General features: G+C 40.3%; 1 protein-coding gene across 2 annotated transcripts in view; it reads left to right on the forward strand.

Moving 5' to 3' along the window:
• Window positions 1–21,698, forward strand: part of rapgef5a (Rap guanine nucleotide exchange factor (GEF) 5a) — a 43,833-nt gene that overhangs the window by 5,778 nt on the left and 16,357 nt on the right. Inside the window, exons 2-9 of one of the 2 annotated variants that reach the window (XM_068575020.1) lie at window positions 3,271–3,321; window positions 5,151–5,257; window positions 5,793–5,914; window positions 6,077–6,254; window positions 11,520–11,601; window positions 11,736–11,784; window positions 11,924–11,997; window positions 15,765–15,956. In XM_068575020.1, the coding sequence (XP_068431121.1) occupies window positions 3,271–3,321; window positions 5,151–5,257; window positions 5,793–5,914; window positions 6,077–6,254; window positions 11,520–11,601; window positions 11,736–11,784; window positions 11,924–11,997; window positions 15,765–15,956 (855 nt within the window). Of the gene's footprint in view, window positions 1–3,270; window positions 3,322–5,150; window positions 5,258–5,792; window positions 5,915–6,076; window positions 6,255–11,519; window positions 11,602–11,735; window positions 11,785–11,923; window positions 11,998–15,764; window positions 15,957–21,079; window positions 21,190–21,698 lie in introns of those variants that run through there. The other variant, XM_068575021.1, reaches the window with a different exon arrangement.

A 21,698-nucleotide genomic window follows, 5' to 3' on the forward strand; every position in this document is an offset into this window, starting at 1 on the left:
GCATTATATATTAAAAGCACACATATGAGAGTGATATCGATTTCTTTTTTTTTTTTCAGCTCCAACTTTCTGCAACAAAGCAAATATGTGTATGTGTGTTGTATTGTGGAGCGTGTTGTCGGGAGGCTGTGACACAGTTACTTGCTTCAAATAAGGTTTGTGTTTATCCTCGCTTGCTTCTTTCTGTGTGTGAGTCGAGTGTGACATCCCAGACAGTATCATCTCTCTAATGGGGATCATACACACTGCTCTGCATTTCTCTAATCATCTATTTCATTTTCTTTCAACTCAAAGACGTGCGTTGCTCTCCCTCTCTGTCTTTGTCTCACTCACCTTTTCTTCCTTTTTTAACAATTATAATTAAAATGATTTCACTGCCTCGTCGTCTCTCTCCCGCTCCATCTGTCATGCTCATATCCCCTGTTATATATTCATAGACTGTTGTGATTTGTTCAGCCTCCCTCTCTTCTTTCTCCTCTTGAGCGTTAACTTATTTATATTTCCTCATCGACATCCATCTTCTGCAGTTGCTTAGGAGCTTTTCATTTGTTCCATCAATTGATCTCTCCGTATCTCACTATTCATCTTCGGGCGAAGGACGGCAGCGACTTTGTGGACAGGCTCAGTTTCCTGTAGAGGTTCACGGACTGAGCTCACAGACCTGTTGCACTGCCATTGCAGAAGGTTTTTGCTTGATAGTTCAATGGCTCTGCATTGCATTAAAAAAACAATGGCTTGCATCCAAGCGGTTCCTTCATGTTTTTTAAAAGAGTGTTCCCTCCAAATTTGGTGCAGCTTTTGTCAGAGTTTCCTGAATGTAGTGCATTCTGTTGAGTTCATTAATGTAACTTGAGTTACATTAATGTAACTTAAGTTACATTAATGAACTGCCCTTATTAGATTGTTCCTTGGGTGCTTTCGTTGCACTTGTCGTGGCTTGATGAGTGTAATAGTCGTTGGCTCTCTGCTGTGTTGTGAAACGCCATGCAAAACGCAAGACACTCACACATTGCTAAAAGAAAACAAGTGCACAAAAACTGGGTGAAGAACATGAATAAATAGTCCCATACTGCGTTTGGTTTACGTTTATGGTTGATGGTGTTTTGCCTGCTCAGAGACAGCGTTGCTGTGCATGAAAGCTTTCTGAGTAAAAACACTTGTGTGACAGCTGGCTTAAAAAGAACGACTAGGCTGAATACTGCTTAATGTAGCCGATACCGATCTGTTATCAATGCCTTTATTTACCCCCAGTATCGATCTTTGAGATCGGATTATGATGCTGTATTTTTCTAAGACTGATCTATGGAAATACAAAATATATGCTTAGTTAAAATCTAGAAAATATTTCTCACTGTATCGTTTTCTTCTAAGACCCTTACCTTTGCTTTGTTGATGTGCTGAAAAATAAGCCTTTCCCCAGTTTAGTGTAGCAGCAGCTTTTTCTCCAGGATTATTCTATATTTTGTTGCATTCATTTCAGCTTCTCTTTTCAAAGCGTGCAGAAAAGCATGCTGCATAACACTGCCAGGACCAGGCATTGGGTAAGATGGTGGAAAAGATCCATTTTGGTCCTACCAGACCACAGAAACTTCTTTCACTATGTTTTACAGTTACTTGCTCAATGGATATATTATTATGGATTTCTGAATACAATTTTTTCCTGCTTCATCCTGTTAAGTTGACACTTTTCTGGTGCCTTAGACTGATTGGTAATTTTCAAAAGCACTTTCACAGATTTGTTTCAAAATATGTCATGTCACAGGAGGAAGAACCCAAGTGTAAATAACACAATTCATGATGGCTGAATTCCTTGTATCCGCCTCAGTTTCAGGGTGCTGCTGTCGCGCATAGAGGCTCACTGTTAGACTGTCAAGGCTCACTGGGGCGCTTGAATATATCAGAGCCACCATGAATGGTTTTAGCACCTGTGTCTGTGTGCTGTGAAAAAGGCAAGCAGTTGACTAGCCAGCTATTGGAAACTGCAGAAACAAAGTGTTATTAACCTAAACTCTGTATCACAACTTGATTACACAAAAGTGATCTCTCCTTTTTACAAGTGATTGTCCAGGTGTGTCGGTGTGAAGGTGGTAAATATTTATTCTTTGCTTCATGTTGATTTAATTTGATCAATTTGTGGATTGTTCACTTTGACTTCAAAAAGTCTTTGTTGGTAGATCAGTGTCGTAAAACCTCTTGAAGCCACAGTGGATCAGGGCTGTAAAGCAATAAAAACATTTAAGAGAGGTGAATATCTTTGAATCAGTGTAAAGTTTTCTCTCTATGGCTAATGTATTTCTTAGATGTCTTTAAATACTGTATTTCAATTTAAGCGGGTACAACATTGCTACTTTATGATAATGTGATCTTAATTAATATTCTGTCCCAGAACAGGACACTTCATGAACAGTTGCCTGAACACTGTTAATTGTAAATTGAGATAACCTTAATATTTAATGCTGTCATTTCACATTCATTTCAGTTGAACGATATTTGAGTCGACGGGTTTATCTTCAAGAATTATTATTTTAGTAAAAAAAAAAAATGGCGCTATGAATCATTTGAAGCAAGCTTTTAAATCAACAGCAGATTAGACGAGGTGTTACTCAATTGCATCACAGTTACACTGTAGTGAAAAAAAAAGATTTCTGCATGAAGTGCTGTTTCCGATCTACGTGATTGAACACTGACAATCGATTGGAATCTGTTTTATGACATTAAGTGTGTCGCAACGGTGTCCTCACTGTCATCTTGCTCCTATGGCATGATGATTTCAAAAAGATTATGCGTTTATTTCCTGATTGGGAAGTAGAGGTGACGACGCCCGGGCAAAGACTGCAACATGACAGTGGAAGAGATGTATTATGCTGACTGTATATATCGTGACAGTTGAACTGACAATTGAACAGGAAGCTTAATTTATTACAGTTGGCTTTTGTACTGGTAATGTATTGATGGGTGCCTGAGTAAAAATGTGTCAATGTTTCAACCATTTAGGTCAGATAATTATCAAACACTTTATATTTAATTAAGTTTGGCAAAGCAGAGGTTTAATGCAGTAAGGTATGAAAGTTTAAAGGAATGGTTGCTGCTGCTGTTGGTGATACAAAACCTGACTAATGATAAAACTGGTCTTTCTCATCTTAGAGTCTTGTGTGTTCAGTGTATTTACTGTGTGTGTGTGTGTGTGTGTGTGTGTGTGTGTGTGTGTGTGTGTGTGTGTGTATCATTGTGTGTTGGCTCTGACAACTTTTGTGTATTGTGTTTCAACAGCAATCGCCTGACACTATCCCCGGACCGAGCACTGGACCTACAGTACACAAGGTAAGGAAACACACACACACACACACACACACACACACACACACACACACACACACACAGGTGATGTTATCCCTTTAGTTTTGCTGTATAGCAAAAGTGTGTTTTGTGTTTGTTTAACCCCAATACAGGTGACATCAGTGCTGATATTACTTTTTTTTCAAGCTACTACAAACACACACACACACACACACACACACACACACACGTTCTCAGTCTTAATTTGACAAGCGTCACTATAATGCGGTATCTGGTACTGCAACTCTGGCAAGGCCTTAGGGCTCAAATATTTCACTGGAGAATATTTCTCTTCAAAAATGGAAAACATTATCTTAAGAAATAAAATGGAGAAAAAAAAATTCAATATAATATACGTGTGAAGCTTGGATGCTGCCTATTTATGTGCACTGCTGTTACCCGTGTTCCTCAGCACATTTTTTTTTGAAAATGTTTATATCACGAGATTACATAAAGCAGTGTGATACTGGTAAAACGCCTTGCCCATGAGCACCTTTCCAGGAAGATTATGGCAAAAATGAGCTCAGGTAAAAATCAATGAATAAAATTTGAATTGTCTGTCCAATACTGCAGTGCACAAAGACTGCAATACTCTGAATATGATGATGACGACTAATAAACATAACTAACTAACTAAACATAACTTAAATCTTCCCTGTTGTGTTGTTCTTGAACACAAACCTAGTAGTTATGGTTACAGTCAATGTTTCTTCCCAAAACATAGTGTTTATTGGCACATTATGTTACAAACCGACAGCGAAAGTGCAAAACCATTTGCTAAAAAATGTGTATTGTGTGAGCTATGTGCTTCAGGGGTCACAGGTGCTTCCTTTTGTATGTGCAAAACAAAATTAGAGACCCACCCTTAAGCCCTATTTAAGCAGGACTACAACATTACCAGGGGGCCGCATGCAATATAGAAATAACCGCCCACGTCTATGTTTTATACAGCTCATTTGCGCGGGACAAGCAATGTATGTATTGTACTCAAATTTACTGACATTATCCTTCGTGTGAATGTTGGTCTCCATGCGGTGTAGCAAAAGAAGCCCCTGAGTTTCCGCCCAAAATGCTGTTTAAACTTTTTGTATTTAATCGCCAACGCAGCCTCCATAATTCTCGACTGGGAAAAGTGGCAAAAAGGCATAGAGTAAACAAAAAGCGTTGCAAGAAAAGAAAGCGAGCACAAGATGCTGATTTGGCAAGGGACTTATATTATCACATGACCTCTGCATTTTCGGAAATATAGAACAATAATTTGAGGGGTAATTGTTATGTGACAAATTATGAACATGGCAGATTTGCATCGGACGACGATCACTGACGACCTCCACAGTCACTACAAAATACTAAAGGCCCCGAAGGAATACTAGTCTTGCTGCAATACATGGGACCATTTATCCCATGCCCTACCATCCTAATATATAAGTCATAATGACTTTAGGTGCAGACATCTGCAAAATCTGCTTCCATGAGGGAGTCTCTCGTGTTGTAACATAATGTGCATGGAGCCTCGTCTGTCACATATAACCGTGAATATGAATAAAACCAAACAAGCAGCCCCTATAAACAGCTTAATTGAAATATGGTCTTAGCATAGCATCAATAGTGGGATTCTTGCAGGGTGTGTAGATGCAGTCAATCTTTCAATCCTAAGGGAAAAATAGATGGCCTTGTCCTTGTGAGCCCGTCAATGACAGCATGCAGCCACACTAGCTCTCTGCAGTCTCAGAAATAATGTTGAGATACGATATTTGTAGCATTTGTTCATTTTTTGTGTTTAGATTTTGAAACAAGCGCTTCTCTGTGTTCAGTCATGTTCCCAGAGTTTTCCATGTGCTGGTCGGGCTGTGAGGAATGCCTTCCTCTCTCATGGACCATACCCGGCTAAAGACAAGATACACCTGGCCAGAATCATACGGTACGCTTGTCTCTGTGTCTGTGTGTCGGTCTGTGTGCAGACATGAATAGATGTGTTTGGCTAAGGATGTACTCTGACTCACCAGTCACTGTTGAGCCCTGTCCTGATTGGCCATTCAAGTTGTTTATGCAGTAAGACGAGCAAAGTGTGACGTAGACATTTTATAGTAGAGCACAAGTTGCTCCAGGAATATATGCACTCTCATGCAGTCTACTGTACATACAATGAAGACACATGCATGCAAAGACCATGTGAACATCTGGACACAAATATAAATAGGTACTCTAAACAGTCATCGCATGTACACCCACACAAACACACACACGCACACACACAAGGAGATTATCCTTGGGGGAAGCAGACGGAAAGTATTCAATGTATTCAGAGGAAAAGGCTTAGAGAGAACTAATGAATAATCAATGGATATTGATTAATTAAAAAAAAGACAAGCCTTGTGCTGAGGGACAAAGTGTGTGTGTGTGTGTGTGTTTATCATAACACTGTGCTTGTGTGCTGGAAATGTGTATTTTAACAGGCGCAGCTACGTGGGTGTGGAGCTGGTGCAGTGGCTGTGTGAGCAGTGTTTGTACGTGCGCTGCCGGACCACTGCTGTGCGCGTCTGGCAGGTGCTGCTGGAACTGGGAGTCCTGCTGTCTGGTAAAAACACAAATACACACACATATTCACAAACACACTAAGATGACAGGAGGTTACCGTTGCATTTGTTAAAGAATTCTCACACATTATTACTGTTAAATGATAAAAGAGGTAGAGGAAGCTGCTACTTCTCACTTGTCTTTTTGTCTATTCTTCCTCCAGTAGACCAGCGGGTGATGTTTTCAGATTCCAACTCTTATTACCAGTTCAGCTTTGAGGAGTGTGACGCCGCCTCCTGTGACTTTCGCTCCAATGAGGGGGAGTGGCCAGAGGCAGTTAGGCTCCTCCTTCAACTTGCCCCGTACATCCAGTTTCGCTCTGGAGGCGGGGCCAACAGCCCGTAAGTGTGCAGTGATGATTGCAATGTATGGATGATAGGACTATTTGAGTTGTCACTCACAACATTTAGTTTTGATTAAATAATCCATCCTCAACAAACTTAATTTTGTAAAATGTGTTGTAAAGCTGTTTTTTCAGGAGAGCATGCCACCTCAGCTTGAGGATAACAATGTTAAAAAAGCATCTAAATATAAGCGTGCATAGTAATATGAATATTGGTATAAATATTTTAGAAGGAAAATATATTGTAAATATATTTCCATCATTTTGTTTTCACAAAGAGAACAACAGTGGTGTTTAACAACACACCGCTCTGGACTGCAAAGCACACCCTGTTATGCTTTTACTGTACACTGAGTTTGGAGAGGGATCGTATTTTCTGAAGTTTGATTGATTGTTTGAATTTTAAATAAATAGCGACAACTCAAATGGTTGAACATACGGATGGATATTATTAGTGAAATTCATCTGTTGTATTGACAAGTTAATGGTTTCCACTGTTGTTACTTAGCTCCAACATGTTGAAGTGTTGCAGAATGTTGAGCATAGTTGATGGTGGGCGAGACTCAGTTGTAACATACTAGATGATCTCTATCGACGTGAAGTTGAAGCTAGTTGCTCTGAAAAAAAATCTCTAAGTGGAAGTGACAGTGTTCCCATTTCGATATATGATTGAGGTCATTTGTCAGTCTGAGGTTTTAACATGAAAAGTGACAAGTCACAGGGTTTGATTTGGCAGAAGTGTGGATGTGCAAGCTCGCAAGTGCATTTCTGTTGTGCAACATGATATACTCTCACACATACACACTTCCTCCAAAGATCATCTCCAAATCCCAGCTTGAAACTTAATCTCTATTCAGTGTTTTAAATCCTAAATCTAATGGACAAAATCCGACACATCATGTGACGCACACACACACAGACACATGCACACACACACACACACGCATGCAGAGTGGTGTCAGCCAGGGTTCTCTTTTCTGCTCCTGTGTGTGGGATTCCTGCTGAGGCTGCCACTGAACTCAATCTGTCACTCAGAGAAAGAGAGGGAGACGGGTAACGAAAAAGATAGCGTATATTTGGAGCGCAAGGGAACAAGAGCACACGTCAACACATTCATCTGCATGTCAACTACGAAAAGTGTGTTTGTAGACACCACGGAGAGAGCACAACAGCGAGGGGAATTGAATGTCATACTTACTAATATGAATCTCATGTAACATTCTGTACGTACCTTTATGTTACTTTCTATATAGTACAACCCATGCAGTTAGTGGCACTGCACTCAAGTGTGCAGAGGAATGGGTGGAGGAGATGGTGGTTATTTAAATTACAAACACGAGGAGTCTGCGTGAATGTATCATGATGTTTTTTTCATGTATTCTCTGTCAAATGAAGGGATATACATTTTGTAGGTTTTTTTCTTCGAAGCAACATCCAAAAAAGTGCTGCTGTTTTATTGTCACAGATTACACACAGATGATATTATGCATTCAACATTCTCACTCGTCTGTCACTTTAACACTGCTGCTGTCTATGTCTCTCTTTGACTGGCGCACCATTTCTCTGCAGGCATCCTCATCCTCTCGTCTCACACCCTCCCTCCCTCTTTGTCTCTGGCTCTCTTGCTGATGTAAAGGAGTATAGTTGTAGCTTTGGGGGGAAACACCTGATGTATTCCACTGTCTGCTTCCAAAAAGACTTTACGACGCATTGGTTAATACAATAATCCATTGCTTAATGCTGAGTCTTTAATTCCTGGTGTTGAAATTGTAAAAAGGAGACTGAATTACCAGAGGGCTAATAAAATGCTGTAATTTAAATAAAATCCTGGCAGTGTGCACCTTCTAAACCTGCACAGGCAAACAAATGTTTGTTTAACCACCAAAGCTTACAGCTTCTTATTTTTCTTAGGTCGCTGAGTCAATAATTAATTGAAACATTTTAACCAATGCTTGTAGAAATATATTAGATATGGTTGTATGTTTTCTACTCTGAGTTCCTTTTATCTTTAAAAGAAAGTGTGCACGTTGTGAACTTGTGTGGTTAACAAATGGGAGAAATGCAGTATTTCTGATGGTGCTGCATCACGATTTTAAGCGCTGCCATGTGTAACTGATGCTCATGCTCCTCCTGAATTATGTCTCCCCGTCTCATATTGTAGTCTAATCTAATGAGGCAAGCATTAAATTGATGCTGATAACTTGATAGGGCAACATAGCTGACTGTTAGATCTCCTGCTGGTGATTTATACTTTAGTGAAGCTGAACAACAACACAGTACTAATTAAATGGGTTATCTCCTCTGCATCATGTGTAGAAGTTTCTGTGTCATTATTCAATTTGTGTCAACACTGCCAGCGTGTCTTAACGGACTGCTGCGTCTGAAGGATAGAATTTGCTACCAGCAGGCACAATGTGGTCATTAAGTTGATTAGTTTATTGTTCATTCTTCACTGCAAGAAACTCATGGTCTTCTAAATGATGAAAGTTATTTCAACTGAGAGTCTCATATATAGTTATGCAACAAAAAGACTGTCTCTCCCCTCTTTCTGTCTCTCCCTGTCTCCATCTGAATGCAATTCTGTTTCAATTTACTGAGCTTTATTGGCAAGACTGTCTCTCTGTCTCGTTCTCTCTCTTCCTCTATGTCTCACATTACTGTAAGGGCAAAACTTGCATATATAGTGCTTTTTAGAAGAGCTGTATAAGGAGAGGGCTTTAAAGTTTAAAAGATGTCCTGCACACTGCCCATGTAGTATTCACAATGTCTCCACATTTCTTCATTTAAAGTTAAGTCCATGTCAAGTTTAGATGATCTGAGCGTGAACTGATTACTACCTCGCACACTAAACTCAATGCACTGATTTCAATCTTTTTCTGTACCGGTTGCATACAACTTCTGTATTAACACAAAACACAAGGGAGGGACACAGTAATATGAACACCTGCATAGCATAATATAATCCAATACAATTGCCTTGTAACAAACACGTGTAAAGCAATATGTTCCTAGTTTATTGAGAATGTCTAATATTTACCACCCTGTATACAAACAATTATTTATGCTAAATAATTAGGGGTTTCTATCTTGTGATCTTATGCAATGCACTAAAACAACAACAACAACTTGAACTACACTGTCAGCTTCGTAAATACACATTTTCTACGACTATTACTGAATATTTGATGCACAGATCTTTGTATTTTGTCCCCACATTAACGCCACCCCACTGCATATAATAAACAGTACATTATCTATATTCGTACTTTTACTATTATTTAGTAGGATGTGGTGTTGTTCAATAGCAATTAGGTTGCCAGTTTTCCTGCCTTTGAAATACAGTGTTCTCCAATAACATTGGCCAGGAGGTGCAACATTGCCAGCAGCTAAAATATGACACCTTAGCTTGGAAGGAGAAAACACACTTGCTTGCTTTGCATGGTGGGTTAACAGCCAACCAGACTCTGCATAATGCTGATGGACATTACTGGTTTTGAAGGAGATTGCATCCTCCTCCTTCAGAAATCACACCATCTGCATTGTGGCACAACCACAACCATCACAACCACATGTGCATTTGCAGTAGACTAGATTGTGTATTTGCATTTTTCTTGCTGTAGGAATCTAGTTCAAATAGGTTGGTTTAATTGGGATCTGTCCTGGTAAATCATAGAACATAACTCCAACTAGAAGCCTTTGTAGGCACTCAGCACAATAATTCTCTTTCAATACTGTTCTGTGCTGCTTAATGACTGGTGACACACCTCCCACTGTGCCTCTCCTCCAGCTCTGGTATATTCAGGCTCACAGTGAGTCACCAAATTGCCAAACGAATGGCGGCTAACGAAACCTAATGACCCTGTAGTGTGATTAGGTTTCGTCCATCTCACAATCCACCAATGGACAAAAGATCAAAATCCCCAGCATTAAGTCACATTGACAACTTGATAACTGGCCCTCTCTGAAATGTTTGAGCATCAGTATGGAGATTGGAGTCGTTTTCATACTGAAAGGAAAGCACCAGCAGCAAACCGATTAAAAATATGATATTTTCACACTCCGTTAAGGCATCTATTGGTCTACCTGCCTCCGTCTCCCTCTACTTGTGTCAGAGCCAATAGCTGAAGTGTCAGGCTGTGGGCTACATGTTATCACCATCTCCCCCGCTCCTGCATCTATCATTCCCTTATCAGATTACAGTGAATACACACACATATACACACACAGTCTGCAGTGCTTCAGCTTCTTTTCTTCACAACTCTTACTCGTGCCACTGGGATCTGTGGATGAAATCCAAATTGTATGCAAATCGATGTGTGTGAATGTGTGTGTGCATGCTTGATAAATAGTGTGCGTGTGTCTTGTGTGGGGGTGAGGCTTTGTGTGGGAGACCAATCCAAACACTGGTTTTGTAAGAGAACATACTAGATGAGGAGCCCTTGGGTGCAGTCTGCCACTGTTGAAGACAAACTCTAGAACCTCGTATTATTGCTATGGGAATAACGCACAGTTTACCCCACAACAACCACCTGTTTATACAACCCGCGCACACACACAGACACACACAAATGAAGTCATACACAAAATTCAAAGATGAAAATCCTCGAGTTATATATCTACATACAGTACATTCTCAACACACACACGCACAACACACACACACAAACACACACACACACACACACACACACACACACACACACACACACACACACGCACACACACACACAGCCTCACTAACATCAATAGAAGGGTGTGTCTGGGAGCTATTTTAAATGAAACCACATGAAAGAGAGAAGGGGGTTGCAGAGGAAGATGCTCCATACAAAGACATGCAAGCAGCGAAGAACAAGAAAGACATGAGGAAACTAAAGCAGGCAGATACCACTCTGCCGAATAGAAATACATTCACACCGAAAATATGCACATCTGCCGTATATTCATCATGTCGATGTATATCTGCTTCATCTTCTTTCATTTCATTTTGCAATCAGATTTACTACTGGTTTGATCTCTGAGAAACCAGTAAGAAACCACTCACTGATAAAACGTTCTCAGGTAATAACATCCCGCTGAGAAGTGTGTACTTACAGGCTGTAGTTCTTTTCTAGTGATACCAGGGGGCAGCGTAGAGAGGAACAAAGTTCTAATTTCTCTGGAGAGTGATTGATCAGAATAATGCGCATGTCAGTAAAGCTGCGTGTGTGTGTGTGTGTGCGTGTGTGTGTGCGTGTGTGTGTGTGTGTGCGTGTGTGTATCCAAGGTCAGAGGAGGACTCTGAAGGCAACAGGGACATCTGCAGTGAGATGCTCCAGATGAAAGCTCTTGAGAGACTCACTTCTACGGTCAGTGTGTTCACGTTTGTCTAAAGAATGGTCGATACAGCATCATATTGCTGCTTCATTAGAGTGTGTTTGATTGATCATTTGTAGTTTTTACATTTCTGAATATTATCGTTTGACCCCTTCTTCTCCAACAGGTACAAAGTGAGTTGGCTGCTGCTCTTGCCCGAAAGACTCGCAAAGCTTGTAAGTATACATTTAGCTTGAGTGTGTGTGTGCTTATATGAGAAATGTTTTCTTTTTTTCTTCTAGAGAAGATGGAATGACAATGTAGCAGAATGAGATCTGTCATAAATAACTTGATTCTGCTTATGGTTGGCTGCAGTGTCAGAGCAGGACTCTGAAACGACGGAAACGAGCCAACAGGAACCTCAGACACCCAACGAGGAGAGCAGCCCGGTAACACACACACACACACACACACACACACACACACATACACTCACACACACACTCTAACTTACCATATACTAAATAACGTCTTCATCATTTTATTTTGTCCAAAACCCTGATTCTTCATTTTCAATCCCATCCATTATTTATCTTTTCCTGGGTAATCTGGAAAGTGAATAATCTGTTAAAAATAGATATACAATAGAGTCAGTAAAGCCAATCCAATTTAGCATAGAAATAATCCCGATATCTCAGCAAGTATTAAATAAAGCTCATAGTTTAGTACAATATCAGTGGATATAGTAATGTTTGGAATTGTTAAAGGGATAGTTTGGGTCTTTTGAAGTGGGATTGTACTTATCCATAGAGGGTATTACTACAGTAGACGCCCCAGTTAGGAGAAGCAAATCCCACTGCAGTAAAGCAATGAACTGAGACGTCAGCAAAAAAATCTATACCCAGTTTAATTGTACACTACATTTAGAATTTTTGCCAGTTTACCTTGTCTTGAAACAGCTATACAGTCCATGTTTCCCACGAGGAACTGAATATTTAGTCTATGCCCTTACCAAAACCCCAAGACTCCACCGGAAAAATACCCATCATTTTACAAATTACAATTATTTTCAGGTGGCTTCTCAGGAGCATTAATCAACACAACGGCTTCGGTTCCCCCTGTTCTGGCAGAGTAAAGTAAAATATTCTAAATATAAGAACCATTTGAAGTGATATTAATTGCTTTAGGTGGGCCTTTCTTTTAGGAAGCTGAAATACATTTTTGTTCTGTTCCCTGTCGACAGCTGCACATTGCACATCATGTGCGGTAACTCCTGTCTGCTTCTCCGACCGTCACGTCTATATAACGTGGAAGATGCATAAAAACAACACACAAGATATGCACGGACATTAACGTATATATATTTAATAGACATTTTGAGCAGGAAGCTCTTATCCAGAGGCCTTTGAAATGTTGCTGAATACATGCAAAGTGGTTGTTTTCAACCTGCGCCAGCACACGCATGCTGTTTTCGTGAATAGCATGATTCGACTGAGCGGGATGGTTTTTTTTTTTCTCCTGCTGCTCCACAGTTCGCTTGCTTGTTGCAGTACTAAGCATTTGGGAGAGGTTGTGTTTTATTAGGGCACAGTGAAGCCTTTTGACAGCCAACGTAACCAGATTGCTATAAACAAAGGACTGGAGAAGGACCAGACTCAATGTGACCGACACATCTCCTCTCCAACACAGATTAGCTTTGGGCATCCATAATACCAGATCATAATTGGTTTGTTCTGACTACCTCGCTCTCTGGTAAAGGTCACTGAGTGCAAGTTGTGTGTGCATGTGTGTGTGCGCCTCCATGAGGTGGCTGAATGTAGAAAATGAGGTCAGAAAAGAGTGCAGAGGAAGGCCTGTTTGCTCGCTGGTCCCATCTCTTTACAGCAGAAACCTCTTTTTCTTCATCAATAATTCATTCTCTGATTACACCAGAGATGAGGAGAGAGGAGGAGAAGAGGGAAAAGAGAGTCTGTTAAAACACAATTGCATACAGTACAACTTCGGAGTGTAACTGAAGAGTGATTTTCTCCTATCAAATTATATATTTTATTAATGATTATAGGCCGTAAGTGTAAAACAAAGCGCAAATATGTTTTTCTAGTTTATAATATTGAGTAATCTTGCTGACATTTCGTTAATATTTTATAAGTATATTGGAACGTGTTTGCAGTTTATTTAGATGTGGTAACAGTTGCTTTGTGACTGTACATGAACATGACAGCAATAATCATTCCTTTTACATGTCAATACAGCCAATATCACAGCAAAGCTGCTGTCTTGAACCTTTATTTTTTATTTATTTTGGCTGTTGATGTTGTAATTAGGCAATAGTGATTCTGTCAGCAGCTTGGGAATGACTGCTGGTAACACATTTTACTATTTATGAGAACAACTGTATTGCGAATTCAGTTGTGTAAGACAGTTTTGGTACCTGCCTCGTTCTCTCTTTCTCTCTCTCTCACCCTCTCACTTGGTCCGTTACACATGGAATGTACTGCACGTGTTGAATTGACCATAAGATATGTATATATATATATATATATATATATATATATATATATATATATATATATATATATATATATATATATATATATATACACATTTACACATTTACATGGGAATTTCACCCCTCAGAAACACGCTGCTCCAACAAATACAGAGCTGTTATGTAAAGAAAGCAGAGGGGAGGAAAGAGGAATTGCTCCATCAGCTATGAAACACGGTCTGTTTCGGTGAACATGGGCTATAAGATTTATCCTGCAATTAACCTTTTGAGGGGTCTGTAAACCACGGCAGACCACAGTGGTACTATGAGTGTTATTTTAGTTTATTTCACAAAATGAGAAGGGGGACACTGAACCACACACAACTACCACTTCAGTGTCAGTTATCCATCAGCCTCCTGAAGGTTTTAGCATAGGTCATAGATGTCAAACACAAGAGACCAAACACAAATTAAGGATACAATGGAAGATAAAGGGAGATAGACAGAGGCAGACACACAATACTAACACTTGTACACAGACAGGTTTATCTTGGTGTGTTCTGTGTCAAGGACAGGACGTTGAACACAGGTTAACAGGAAGCAGCAAAGGACAGGGGACTGTGGCTCTGATATAGGGTGTGTGTCTGTGTGTGTGTGTGTGTGTGTGTGTGTGTGTGTGTGTGTGTGTGTGTGTGTGTGTGCCTGTGTGTGTGTGTGAGTAAGCAGCTATCCTAGCAGATAAGCGTTTTCCTTGTATACGAGGAAAACGCTGTGTGGGAGTATGCTATCATGTTGAGTGTGTGTGTGTGTGTGTGTGTGTGTGTGTGTGTGTGTGTGTGTGTGTGTGTGTGTGTGTGTGTGTGTGTGTGTGTGTGTTTATGTGTGTGTGTGTTCCCCTCTGTTAAAGCATGGCACCGTGGGATAGCTCACAGGAAGAGTTAACTCTGAGCCGAATGAAATACCCCTCCTTCTCCCTTCTCTAAGGAAAATAAACAAATCAGGCTGGCTGCCACTGGTGATAACCATCCTACTAGCAGCACCTTAGGGAGCGCACACACAAACATGTTTTCTGTCACTTTGAGGACAAAGCCATTAGTTTATCGTTTGTCCATAAGTTTTTTTTAATTCTCTTTCTGTTATATGTTTCTGTCTTTCTTTCTCTTTGTGTATTTAGGTTTTAGTGCCCGCTTTTCTGTGTTTCTTATTCCCCTTTTCAAAACATCACTGTTAGATACTCATATTTACACACTTTCTATCTACATCGGTTGGATGGTTAAAATAAGTCCCAACTATAGAGGGGAGGAGACAGGAAGACACCACACACACACCCAGCACAAACTCCCGCCCACTTATGCTACTAATCACACACGCTCACTCTTTCTCCTCCAGATCATCTGACACGGAGCAGTCAGACTGAGACAAAGAGAGAAGTGCAACAGATAAAGGGAATTACAGACTGTAATAGATAAAAGGAATAAGAGATCAGGAAGAATTAGAGAGAGAACAAGACAGACATAGGATTACCATTTTATCTCATTCTCCTCGCATGGGCATAACGGGGCAAAGGAAAAACTTGTTGCAAGTTTTTGGACTATACCCAAACTGCTTTCAGTCTCCCTTGGACCAAAACACTAAACTTTTTTGACCTGTGTCCTAAAAACACTTTGTGCCTGCACCATGTCTTGGGACTGCGGGTTGAGATATGTGTTCATGCCACCTGTGTTGCAGCTGAGTGGGGTGTGTGCACTGCGGGAAGGCGGTGGCAGCGGCGTTGGCGGAGGCGGGGGAGGAATGGGAAGTGTATGCGGGCGCGAGGAACTGACCAGCCGGCTGGGCCTGGAGGCCGTTCAGCGGCTGGCCAAGGACGGCTGCCGGCTGCTGCAGAACCACAACTACCGGCTGCCGGACAGGAACCAGGCGGTGAGTAGGGAACCATTAATATCATACAAGTATTCTCCAAAGGACTGATGTTGTCCTGCAAAGTCATTGGTCAAGATGTGGCTATATGGTTAGTATGAGTAGAGAGTATTTCACGTCAATGTGGTAAATGCTGTCATGATTGTCGTCACTTTTAAGCACACACACTTCAAGTCTGACTTACTCATGGTTTCAGGGACAGAGATCATGTGAGTAAATCTTCATTTGTAGCATCCTGATTTGTGTTGCTGTCAATCTAAAGGATAGACTCACAAGTGCTCACATCTGTACATCACCTGCGTACTTGAGGATACATCTGCACACTGACATGCACCCACACACACACAAACTAAAGATTTTGTTGCACATGCATACACTGAACTTCGCCTCATTCATATCACTTTAGATTAAATAATTACCGGCTCTCTAGCTTGTCTAATGTGGGTGTTAATAATGGCTTCGTGCAATGTGATCTCATACCCTTTTTACAGTTTGTAAAGTAGTGTGTCTGTGTTCACTTGTGTATGTGTGTGTACGTTTGCTGGTTTGAGCTCATAATCATATGTGGGAGCATATGTGTGTGTGTGTGTGTTCACCCACTGCTGCCGCGGTGGCAGGCTGAGTCAGTGGGTGCACATAATGAGTGGGGTGTTAGAGAAGCGTTGTACTGTCTAATCCTGCTCTGTCGTGCACCTGAGGGCAGGAAATGAAGCGAAAGCAGTCTGATTTCACCCGACATCACGATGCATGGGTTTGAGAAACATATCACATGTACAATATCAACTTGGCATGTTTGACTGAAACTCGCCTTGGGGATTTTCGAGAGTGCATATGATTTCACTTCCATTGCTTATATAAAAAAGTAGAAACATTTCATATTTTATGACAGTATTGCTTCTGTTTGAAACTATATATAAATATTCATGGAGTCATTAAAGCAGTAAAGGGTTCAACTTGACTTCATTTCAAACACCACATAGTGAGCCTTTCAATTTGTCAAACAATTTGCTTACTTTAATAATACATGTAGTGTTATTTCAAGACCTCTCAAAAATATGTAAGTTACACAAAGATACAAGTACATAATGCTTATCCTGAGTAAGAATATTTTTGTATTTTTCATTTTAGGGTTTTTAAGCCTTTTGATGATCGAACTTTGATATTTACTGCTATTATTTTATTATGGTTTGTGGTTTTGTTCAGATCATAAAGTTTCCCAACATAAAAATGTTGAAAATTGTGTATGAAATTATACATGACAAATTGTAGTGTTTTGAGGTTTAAATATATAAATGATCAAGCTTCAATGGTTAAGAAGATTAAAAGGATTAAACGGTGACATTGTTGTAGAGTGAGGAATTTTCTTTAACTTTATTTAAAGAGAGATTTGAGTTGGGAACAGCGTTTATGAATGAATGGTCAGAGGTTCATGAAGTAATGGACATGTAGTTCAAAGATCCTTCAGTTGGGGTGCTCATGTCTCTTCTGACACTTTTTTAAAGTAAACATCAGAAAGTGTACTATTTCTCAGGTCAGATTAATTAGATGCTTCATATCAATTTTTCTAATAGAAACAGCATTAGCAGTGCTTGCAGATGTTGACAGTTTGTCATCAAATTATCATTTCTGTTTGTCAAGAAATTCTGTGAAATAAGATTATCGTATGTGCACCTCCTTACACTAATACTAATTTGGCGTTAAATTATCAGAGGTAGGGCAAGGCAAATAAACGTTACAGTATTACAGTATATTTGCAAATATTGATAACATTAGACAGTATAGAACAAGATCTCCAGGTGCTGAGTGATCATGACTGTGATGGCTCTACCGTGCGTCACTGCTTTGTAAACAATAAATTCCTTCAATGACCAACAGGAGGACGAGTAATATTTGCAGATATATTCCAGCACATGAAAAAAAGTATCTTATCCATCAAAAGGAACTCATTATTCTGACGCTTCATTGTCCTGATCGTAGCTATTCATCATGTTTAACATATCGTTAATGTTAGGCAGTCGTATAATTTAAAAATCATGTTGCATTAAGCAGCACTTATATTCACAGAGGGCGCCGGTGGTTACAATAGAAGTGTGAAAGGAAATTAATCAAATCACTCTTGCAGGCTGATGGGCTTAATAAGAGGCTCTTATCTTATCTATAATAATTTCTAAGGGTGTGCTTTGGAATGATGTTTTTCAGTAATGCACCACAAATGAAGAAGTATATGTAACAGGTGTGATTATCATCGTAGCTCATTGCCCAGCTCAGGTAGCGAAATGTGGGAGAAACCAAAACCAATCAACCGGCTCAATCCACCACATAAACTAATCTCTTTTTACTGGGTTGTCATGGTGTTTTTCTTTTTTTTAGTCTCCTTTTTTTCCATAACAGACATGCTCTGACAAACTGGTGTGGGCTGTTTCCATAGTGATGTAACTCGTGTGTCAGTACAGTGCATCTCTCTGCCTTCGAGAGCCTTCAGCTTTGCATTCGTGCTCATTTGATTCAGCCATCAGAGTTTACAAGAGGTCAACCTGCACACGGGATCATACAAGGTCACAGCATGCATGACACGCACGCACACACGCACGCACGCGCGCACACACACACACACACACACACACACACCACACAGGCTTGTGTGCTAGCTTGAGTTACTTTCTAATTGTTGTGGAGATTACTGCTACTGACCGAAAAGCATTGTTTTCATATTCTTATCAATTATTCTCAGGAATCAGACCCCGAGCTATCACAACACAGATATGGCATCGACACGCACACACACACACACACACACACGCACACCCACACAGGAACACAAAGGGAACAGAGAGTGCTTCCTTTAGGCTTTCCATGAGGCCCACCTTTCCTCTGTACAGTGCGTCATATTGTGTGTGTGTGCATGTGTGTGCATGTGCGTGTGTGTGTGTGTGTGTGTGTGTGTCATGTGTAACATGCAGTTTGTGACCTGTAAGGGGCACAGCAAGCGAATATCCTGTCTTCTGGTCTCTATTTTCCCTCCCCAAATGTCAAACTCCTAGAGCATAAAGTCAGACCATTTAGAGAGAGAGAGAGAGAGAGAGAGAGAGAGAGAGAGAGAGAGAGAGAGAGAGAGAGAGAGAGAGAGAGAAAGAGAGAGAGAGAGAGAGAGAGAGAGAGAGAGAGAGACTAGGCTTAAGCGTAGCGAAGAGTGAAAACTGAAAAAAGAGACAGTGCGGAGGGAAGGGTGTAGATGAGGTGAAGCACAGATGGTTGAATTGAAGGAAGGGATGGGAAGAAAGGGAAGGAAAGGGACAGACACACCTGTTAGCTGAACAAATGACGTTCGCAAGAACTGACACAGAAACAGTTATGGAGGTTTGTACATTAGTGGCGTGACCGTTTTGTCGTACAGCAGTTTGGAAGTGGGTTTAGACCTCTGTCAAGTCCACTCAACCTGTACCCCACTAGATCTAGACAATTATAGGCTGTACTACATACGAGAAAATGTATTGTACTTGTTTTGTCTTTTCAAAGAAACTAATCAATCAGTTCTTGCAAGATTTTCTTTTTCTCTAAGATAATAAATTGACTTTTTAGCTGATGGATATTGTCCCTTTTGGCTAAAACCCATTAGATTCAAACAACGTTTCTTTCATACTGCTCTTGTATTTCTCACTTTTACCAGCACTCCTCTGTGTCTCTCACTTTCTGCCTCGGTCTCTTGCCTTTCATCTTGCTTTCTTTTCTTGAGAAAAGCAAATTGCATAACTTTCCGACCCCACCTCTCCACAGTGTGCAAGTGGCCTTTTTGTGTGTTTTTTCTTTTCATGGCTTGCATTCCTTCTAGGCTAAATTAATGTTGATCCTAGTGTGTGTGTGTGTGTGTGTGTGTGTGTGTGTGTGTGTGTGTGTGTGTGTGTGTGTGTGTGTGTGTGTGTGTGTGTGTGTTTGTGCTAATGCAAAAACAGTTTGCATAGTGGGAATGTGTAAGTTTAACATTTGTTTTTGGCGCATTTTCTGGACATCCTTTTATCTCAAGTGTGTGTATATCTTGCCTTCCTCTGTTCTTAGATCAAAGTTGTTTTTCTTGGCATCTGAGTAAAAAGTGTAAGTGTGTTGTCTGAAAAATGAACAATATGCTACTGTATCAGGAAAACCACAACATTTTCTTTAGTATTTCAAGAGAACTTTTCCTTTATGAGATAGTTGATGGTGTAGAGAGACATGAAAGGTCAGAAGACATAAAGGGGAAGACTTGTGATAAAGAATCTGGTTTCATATCTGAAGCCTGGATGATGTGGTCCAATTTCATGTGTCTCCTTTGGACCACTTAGCCACAAAACTCTTATAATCTTCACATCACATCTGGGCCACTGGGTGCGGTCAGAGTACCAGCCCAAATTGAATATGAAATGAATTGCTTGCAGCGACATATCTCTTTCCATCAGCTGTTACTGGCATGGTTATCAACTGTATCTCTGTTTTTGTGATTCTGGAGGACATTTTATTTCAGCATGTTGCATTGTGAAATGACAACACTTCTTTGAAAGTACACTTTGTCCTCGGGTGGGTTCAATTTGATTACCCGCTACGCTTTTGTATTCTGTACATTATGACACACATCATGCAGTGTAAATCAGAAAAGGGGTCTGTCTTAAGTTAATAATAGCTGGATAGGAGGACTGAGCAATTCATTACAAAGACATTTAAAAAAATAAGGCAATATGACAACTTATAAAGAAGCTCCTGGTGTCTTATCAAAGTTTAAGATGCTATGAACAAGACATTGTGCTGCGTTCAACACCTCCAGTTTTTTATTTTTTTTCTCTATTGCTCAGCCAAGATAAAGGCTCTGCAGTAGTGGGCAAGTCAACATAAATGAATATTATGTGATGCAGTTAGTGTTATATCATCATTATCCTTAGATGTAAACACGGACAGTTAAGATGGAGCTAAAGCCTGACTTCATATATGGAGCCCAAAATAACACATTTACCTCCAAGGGTTACAAAACTGGAAAAAGATACAGGTCCAAAGTGTTTATTTTTAAATACTATAGAGATGGAATTAGTTAAACAATCTGACGCACACACACACACACACACACACACACACACACACACACACACACACACACACACACACATTGCACTTTGCACTTTGGGCAAATTGTTTGAACCAAGTAAGATCTCACCTGCTGTCTCTTAAGATCAGACAACTCCTTTCATCGGGCGATCACAGAGATACAGAGCGTGTGAGTGTGTGTGTGTTTGTTTGTGAATATTTTTTAAGTGTTACAGAGTTATCAGTGACTGCATTTGTAGCACTCCATGATCACTAAATTCACAGTTATTGATGACTGTTGGCACTTTCTATGAACCCTGTGACTTTTTTTACGCTTCAGATGATTTTCTCTTAACAAGTCATATAATTGTGGCATTTAAAAGTTAATGCTCGACTAAACACAACCGTGTGAAGAATTCCGTGATGTATCTGTAGTGTTTTTATTAAAGGAAGACCCAGTGTGGCAGACAGACAGCCCTGCATAGAAAGCTCTCTGTGTCAGTTGTGATTGTAGCTCAATCCCTTTGGCTGTGACAGAGACTGCAGCGAGCAGCTGGAGGAGAGACGTCGCCTTTTTATCTCTCCTCCTGCTCCCGTCTTCTGCCTTTGATCTCCCTCTTTCCTCTCCTTTTTTTCCTCTCCTCGGGCTGTTTCTCATTGTGCTCCTTTGTCCATCTGGAGCTTAGTTCTACTGTCACT

This window comes from Clinocottus analis, unplaced genomic scaffold (genome assembly GCF_023055335.1).
Source record: "Clinocottus analis isolate CAN_PGR_092001 unplaced genomic scaffold, fCliAna1.0.p SCAF_14, whole genome shotgun sequence".
Lineage (NCBI taxonomy): Eukaryota > Metazoa > Chordata > Actinopteri > Perciformes > Cottidae > Clinocottus > Clinocottus analis.